At 35.1% G+C, this 7,513-nt stretch overlaps 3 protein-coding genes across 5 annotated transcripts in view; 1 reads left to right on the forward strand and 2 right to left on the reverse strand.

The window, feature by feature from the left end:
• The window catches only part of LOC115237234 (four and a half LIM domains protein 2), a 113,716-nt gene extending 111,648 nt beyond the window's left edge, over positions 1-2,068 (reverse strand). The window contains exon 1 of the mRNA XM_029810149.1: positions 1,857-2,068. The gene's annotated coding sequence lies outside the window, so the exon portion shown is untranslated. The remainder of the gene's footprint in view (positions 1-1,856) is intronic.
• A 1,431-nt stretch (positions 2,069-3,499) lies between these two features.
• On the forward strand, positions 3,500-7,353 carry LOC115237241 (DNA-directed RNA polymerase III subunit RPC4). 3 transcript variants are annotated; one of them, XR_003884322.1, is made up of 7 exons: positions 3,500-3,785; positions 3,862-3,973; positions 4,090-4,393; positions 4,455-4,555; positions 4,619-4,858; positions 4,941-5,164; positions 7,216-7,353. XR_003884322.1 is itself a non-coding variant. In XM_029810168.1 (7 exons), the coding sequence occupies exons 1-6, from the start codon at positions 3,649-3,651 to the stop codon at positions 5,058-5,060; spliced, it is 1,014 nt and encodes a 337-aa protein (XP_029666028.1). In that variant the 5' UTR covers positions 3,500-3,648; the 3' UTR covers positions 5,061-5,078; positions 5,193-5,462. The 3 variants fall into 3 exon arrangements, 2 of the variants coding, with proteins under 2 accessions (XP_029666028.1, XP_029666027.1); XM_029810168.1 differs by lacking the exon at positions 7,216-7,353 and adding an exon at positions 5,193-5,462 and having other exon boundaries at positions 4,941-5,078; XM_029810167.1 differs by lacking the exon at positions 7,216-7,353 and having other exon boundaries at positions 4,941-5,461.
• LOC115237242 overlaps positions 5,163-7,513 on the reverse strand; it is a 15,585-nt gene continuing 13,234 nt past the window's right edge. The window contains 5 exon segments of the mRNA XM_029810169.1: positions 5,163-6,130; positions 6,203-6,693; positions 6,813-6,974; positions 7,050-7,282; positions 7,372-7,460. Coding sequence (XP_029666029.1) covers positions 5,918-6,130; positions 6,203-6,693; positions 6,813-6,974; positions 7,050-7,282; positions 7,372-7,460 — 1,188 coding nt within the window. The 3' untranslated portion in view covers positions 5,163-5,917.

Below are 7,513 nucleotides of genomic sequence, written 5' to 3' on the forward strand. Positions count from 1 at the left end.
TTACTTTAATATATATATATACATTAAAATTAATCAGATTTTTTATTTTATACAATTGTGACGTATGACATTATATTTAAATTTAATATTTGTTTTTGAGATTTAAAATCTTATCATATAATTTCCTTTAAATATAAAATCAGTTTAATGCTCAATACAAAGAGAGAAAGGAATATTTCAAAAAGACCGATTATGCAAACATAATAATTTACATGTATTCATATTTCACCCTTATCAACCTACAATCAATATATAAATAAATAAATAACTTTTTCGATATAATCGAGTTAATCAATTAAATTTTCATTATCATAAACAGAACTGAATGCTATGGATATAATATCAATAAAAATGAATATAACAACAAGAGAGGAATGATTGAATAAATATCTTTAAAATAATTGTTAAAATTTCTTTGGAACACACACGAAATATTTCCTAAAGGCCATTTATATATCGACGTTACGTGTAAAAAGCGTGGGATATCACGTCCGAAGAAAGGTAAAAATCTGAAGGCGCGAGATCAATCCTTCGCAAGTACCAAAAAGTTAAGAATTCCGAAAGGATAGATTCTCGGCGCGCGCGCGAGAGATTTTCAGGAAGATGCTCTCTCAGATGCATCGGCTGCTCGAAAACTCGTCGATGTATCCGATGTCTGAGGGGGAGTACAGAACAGGTTTAAGAACGCTGCGGCTAACCGAACTTCAAATCCGCTCTTCTACGGCCGAGAAACGGAAACGGTGCTTTAGAATCAATTCGTCACTTTCGCCATGTCACATATTTACGAATTCGAACTACCGCAATTTCGATGAGAGTTCGGATGTCGCGCGATGCTATGAATAAGAGAAAGACTGATATTGAATTCTGTGTTGATGTGAATAGTAACGAATAGAAGTTGATTAAAATATATATACTATAATTTATGAATTACATATGATATTTTAATACTATAAATATAAATTCGATATGATACAAAATAAGATAAGAAAATATGTGCAGATAAGATAGGAAAAATGTATCTTATGCCAATATTTGCGGATAAATATATAGAGATTACTTTCATATCTCGATGGCATAGAAACATAAACTCACTGAAATTGTACCGGTTTTGATTCCCAGTTTCTGACACGCATACGATCGTAACGCGAATACGATTATCAAGCGCGACGACCTGTAACTCTACGCAACAGCTGTGCATTGTGAAAATAATCGTATGAAATTATAGAAGAAACTGTCACTACGAAGAAAATCTTCGCTATGCATATTATATATTTGTTGAGAAGTATAAATATATCTCTAAAAACACATAACTCTTTGTCAAGGCATATTTCTTGCAAAAGCAATGATAAATTATAAAAATAAAGAGAGAGTGTGAAAGAGAGAGGAAGAGAAAGAGAGAGTACTTGTGAAGGAATGAAATAATCCGAAATAGAAATAATTCGATAATTGGCTGAATCAGAAAGTGGCTCGTTTCTTGTCAGAATTTAAATCTCGATTAACAAGCGATTAACACGCCTAATTTGCGAATTATTTTCGCAAAACACCTCATTCTGCATGACAGAATTCACTCACTTTGGTATCAATTAAAACAAACATTTTGCATATAAAAAAAGACAAATCAAATTTCCCTTTCGTCTTAACTAGACCCTTTCTCACATTGTCGATCAAGATCGCGGGTTAACTAATGCTCGCCCTGCAGGATTCTCAATTACAGAAACTTCAAAACTCTCAGAGATTCACTCCGATGTAGAGAATCCCCTGGTTATGGGATTCGACGGAGTCTCCCCTCGCGGTCGTGTAAATGGGGAAAAAGGAGAACGGAACGGAAAGAGAAACGAATATCAGGGCGATTTCACCTCCTGCTGGAGGACGATCTGGGTGCACTCGCGGGCACGGCTGACATACACGGTGCCGTGGCACGTGGCATGTCCTGGCTCTCTCTCTCTCTCTCTTTCTCTCTCTCGCTCTCTCTCTTTCTCCCTCGCCAGCAGAATCACCACCGCTCGCTCGCGTGTGGCGGCAGCGGGAACGCGTGCAGCAGCAGCAGCAGCGGCCGGCGTTCGGGCGCTCCGCGTCGCGACTGCCGGCGTGCGCGGCGCAGCTAAAAAATCATACGATGACCTCATCCACACCGGCTATGCTCTCCTCCTGCCCATGTCACTATGCTACTAGTCATCCTGAAAACGTCGCTCGTCGTCCGCGCCGCCGAAGCCGCCGTGTTTTATACAGATTGCCGCGCCGCGATACCGCTTATCTGATGCTTATATAGCGGTCTTTAATATTATCTCGTCGGTTAATTTAACTTTTATTCTTTTTTTATTCGACGCCTCGTTTTTGTGAGAAAAATTTCAATAGAAATATAACGCGATATTGGCGATAAATAATTTTCCTTGAGAAAGAGAGAAAGAAGGAGAGAGAGAGAGAGAGAGAGAGAGAGAGAGACAAGGAAGCATCTAGAAACATATTTTTTTCAGATATCAGATTAATGAAAGCTAAGACTATTATTAATGAGTTTAGTATTAATTTGAGAATTGTAGAAAATAAGATAATTGTGGTTTAGTTAAGATTCTTTGTATTATGGTTATCAATAATATTTCATAGATGTGCGCGAGATCAGAAAAAAGCGGGCGATCCTCGTTTATCCTTATTAAAATATTACGGAAAGCATAATTGATACAGCTAATTAAAACACATACCTCAGTTCGTACGACGTTGGTACACTCATTACGCTTTCGATGATTATAACTCGAGATACTGCGAAGATGATGTCGGTCGGTTGCGGACACACAGAAGCATCGGCGTTATTGATACCCCGAAGTCACGATATCTGCGTATAATGACACTTACACAATGTTCAACGCGTTACGACAAATATTCGATATTTCACAACATAATTCGTGATAATTTTTCGCACAAAAACTCACTTTTTTCAACACTCACGAGAGAGACCAGCGACTCCGATATCTGCACGCGTACAAATGGCTACGATTCGAAATCTATCGAATGACGACGCTGCGATTCTCGTAGTATCGAAACTATCGATACATCGCAGCGCCTTCACTCAATTCTCTCCATGCGACAGCTTCGGTTGATACTTTCGTCTCTCATGGTCGCGAAATCTTGTTGAGGTTAAGTAGTATCAAACACGCATATACGTGAAATAGTATCGAGTAGTGTTAACTCATTACGCTTTCGATGATTATAACTCGAGATACTGCGAAGATGATGTCGGTCGGTTGCGGACACACAGAAGCATCGGCGTTATTGATACCCCGAAGTCACGATATCTGCGTATAATGACACTTACACAATGTTCAACGCGTTACGACAAATATTCGATATTTCACAACATAATTCGTGATAATTTTTCGCACAAAAACTCACTTTTTTCAACACTCGCGAGAGAGACCAGCGACTCCGATATCTGCACGCGTACAAATGGCTACGATTCGAAATCTATCGAATGACGACGCTGCGATTCTCGTAGTATCGAAACTATCGATACATCGCAGCGCCTTCACTCAATTCTCTCCATGCGACAGCTTCGGTTGATACTTTCGTCTCTCATGGTCGCGAAATCTTGTTGAGGTTAAGTAGTATCAAACACGCATATACGTGAAATAGTATCGAGTAGTGTTAAAATATAAAATGTCAGGCGGTGGTACACAGAGACTAACATCCTACCGACTGCCACGAGATCTGACACTAGGTGGAAATGCTAAGCCTGAAAAGCCCAAGAAGGTGTATATACCAAACCTTAATGTGCAGAAGAACAAGAAAAAAGAGTAGGGACTTATATATTAAATAATGGAATGTTTTACGATATATATTATAAATGCTAAAGATAAATTCCTTTTTCAGCGAAGCGACACCAGTTAAAGTTGAGGCTACAAAACCAAATGACAGAGAGCGTGGAAGAGGACGAGGGAGAGGAGATGGCAAGCATGGAAGAAACAAGGGAAATATAATACAAGTACGTCCAATATATACTAAATGTTCTTCAATAATTTGTAGCATAAATCATGATAATGTCATATTCACATATTTTATATTATAATTTATATATATATATTTTATATTATATTTCAGTCTGCTAGTATATGGTCGGAGGGAATATTTACAGCACCCACAGTTAGTAGAAGATCCTATAATTCCGGCAGTGGCACTAGTAGAAGTACTGAAAAATATCCGGAAAAATCAAAGCTAGATATGAATAAATTTATCACTAACACAGAAGAAGAAGAAAAATTAAAAAAGCTATTAAGTGATGATCTTGACGATGATGCAAATCCTGATGACAAATTGGACCCTATTTCACTGCCAAGGGTTGTAAAAGAAGAATTTAGTGATGAAGAAATTGACACGAAACCAGTCATTTCAGAAAATGGTGAAGGTAAGGAATATAATCTTTCCTATAATTTCATCAAGCTCTTACATACTCGTCTCTTTTATAGTTATAAATATAAAAGAGGAAACTTTAAGCGAACAAAGTAAAAAGGAAGTTACCATTCCCCAAATAATCGAAAACAAGACTAATCCTTATGTATTAATGCAGGTAAGATAAATTCTTTTGCAATTATCAATGTAATTATTGCTTAGTTTAAGAATTGATTCATAGTTTCCAGACTGTTGGCAAAATGTAGAATCTAGTCAAGAAGGATCAAAGCCAAAAGGACCAAACGACTCTAATACTTGTAATGAAAATGACAATAAAGCAAAAAGCGAGTATCGTGGTTTGAATAGCTTAAAAAGTGGTCTATTAGGCAAACTTGAGATTTTAAAGTCGGGTAAAGCGAGATTATGTATTGGCGAAAAGTATTTTTCCATCGATATTAATGCACAGAAAGATTTCCAGCAGGTAAATCGTGTTTTAATAACTTAATTCTCACGATATACAATATTTTATTGAAATTCTTTATAAAACTATTATTATGTTTTAGGAGCTTTTAGTTGCAAAAGTTGATAATATATCATTAACTGGTGATCTCGTCAATCTTGGACCAGTAAACAACCATTTACTTTGTTCACCAGACTTGCAAACTATGTTGAAAAATTCGTAAATCTTTATACATATAAATGTAATTTTTAATAAATAGTTAATATGAAAGAAGGATATCAAGAGCTGAAGGAGATTTGCGAGCAACATGTAATTCAGATTATAATTGTGAGTAATTTTGTATTTTCTTTTCCAGTGTACTAGAAAATATGTAGGTTATTAAATAAAATACATTGCATTCTGTAAATTCTGTATGGCGATTCTGATGTCTAGAAGAAATTAGGAGTCACTGTAAAATAGAAATTACTATATCATTCGGGGGCATACTCTGAGGTTTCTGCAAAGTAGGTTTTTAATAGCTCTTGCATGAGTTGTGTGCCATAACATCATTCGATGCAATTTATTGTATTCTCTAAACATTGCATTAAAGACTAAACTTTATACAAATAAACACAAATCAATCACTGTATACAAGTCCTACTCTTTTTTTAAATATGCTTAGGAACTGAAGTGATGTATAACTGATACTATTTACGTCAGATCCTCAACAAAAAGAAAAAAAAATTGCGTCTTTATGTTACATCAACCTAAAAGAGTATCTGTATCAGCATGAATAAGTACACTGTGTTTATTATTACAAAACAATGATAATCTTTGTAAATCTGAATGGAGATTGTAAAAACTAGAAAATCTCAATCATATTTTTCCCGAATGTCCTTATATGGAAACTATTTCACAATCTCTTCATGAATACCGTTTGATTTTGTTCCAAAGGGATCAAGTGATATATATATTGTATATATACATAATATATATGGAAAATAATAATCAATTGTGTGTTAATATGAAACGGAAGTTATCATATTTATAATAAAATTAGAATGTTTTGCGATACAGAGATATATTTATGACACGTTATACTCAATCACTTCGTTCAATACTATGCCCCTTTTTCATACTCTTTAATGCTTTCTCTCGAAGTTTCTTTTCCAGTTCTTCTGTATTACCTTCACTTACATCAGATTCATCTGATTCCGCAACCTTCTTCTTCTTATGTTTTCTATGCTTCTTGTGCTTCTTGTGTTTCTTGTGCTTCTTCTCCTTCTTCTTCTTTTTCTCTTCCACTTCACTTTCCTAAAAAGTACCAGAATTTAATAATATAAAAATGTTTAAAGAAAATACATTTATTATTCTCATAAAATTTACCTCCGATTCGCTGGTGCTAGTTTTTGCCTTTTTCTTACGCTTCTTTTTCACTTTCTCATCGTCGGAGCTATCGTCAATTTTCCTTTTCTTTTTCGTGTCCTTATCTCCGAGATCGTCATCCTCCGAGCTAGAATCTCGTTTAGATTTCTTTGATTTTGATTTAGATTCATCTTCACTCGTCGAATCCTTTCTGGATTTTCGTGATTTAGATTTCTCCTCCTCTGATGAAGTATCTCTTCTTTTTTTTATTTTTTTAGGTTCTTCGTCCGAACTCGAATCTTTTTTCGATTTTCGAGATCTTGATCTATCATCTTCGTTTCTGCTTCTTTTAGATTTCTGCTCTTCCTCACCCGAAGAAGAATCTCTCCGCGATCTTTTTGATTTTTTTAAATCTTCCTCTATCTTCCTATCCCTTGAACGCTTTCGCGAATCATCGGCTATTTCGCGTTTTCTACTATCCTTTCTATCTTTGTTGCGATCATCCGTCGAATCTATAATATTAAAATATTAAAAATTAGGTTTATATAAATCATATTAATATATTTTATTCTACATAATTATAAACATACGTCGTTCACACATCAAATTTGAAGAAAAGAAAAAAACTTACCGGTTCGATTAGTGTCTCTAACTTTTTTATTTTTATCTGAATGCTTTTTGTCATCTTCAGAGTCTGAACTAGATCCAGCTTTGCTTTTTTCAGATTTATCTTCATCCGTCGATGCTTTCCTCGACCTCTTCGGTTTCTCTGGCTTTCTCGATTTTCTCTTGCCTGTAAAATAAATATCTTAAAAAACGGAACATTGATATTTATTACATGTATAGTTAATTCAAATGTATATTTTACTTTCGCCATCACTATCTTCGCTGTCCGTGGAACCATCACGCTTTTCTCTCTTCGTTTTTTTAGTCATTTCTGTAGGTTTCTTGGATGAAGATTCTAATGGTTTCTGAGCAGATTTTCTATCTTCTACTATTAATTTTGTTTTCAAAGATTTCTCATCTTTTTTTAGAGGGAAAGCATCTCCAGCGGCGAAATTTGTTTCTCCAATCTTCGGCGATTCGTCCTTGATATCTTCCCTGAAAATAAAATATATGTAATTAGAGCATCGATAATACGTGTAGCACATCAAGAATACTATTCATGAAATAAATATTTTGCAACATACTTAATAGTTTGTTTAATTTTAATTGCTGCTGCAACAATGTCTTCGGTCTTCTTAAACGGCGAGGGTGTACGCGATAAGCTCTTTGAAAACTGGAACAATGAAAAAAATGTTTTATAAAAGAATTTATCCTTATATATATATA

This window comes from Formica exsecta, unplaced genomic scaffold (assembly GCF_003651465.1).
Source record: "Formica exsecta isolate Colony F162 unplaced genomic scaffold, ASM365146v1 scaffold282, whole genome shotgun sequence".
Taxonomy (NCBI): domain Eukaryota; kingdom Metazoa; phylum Arthropoda; class Insecta; order Hymenoptera; family Formicidae; genus Formica; species Formica exsecta.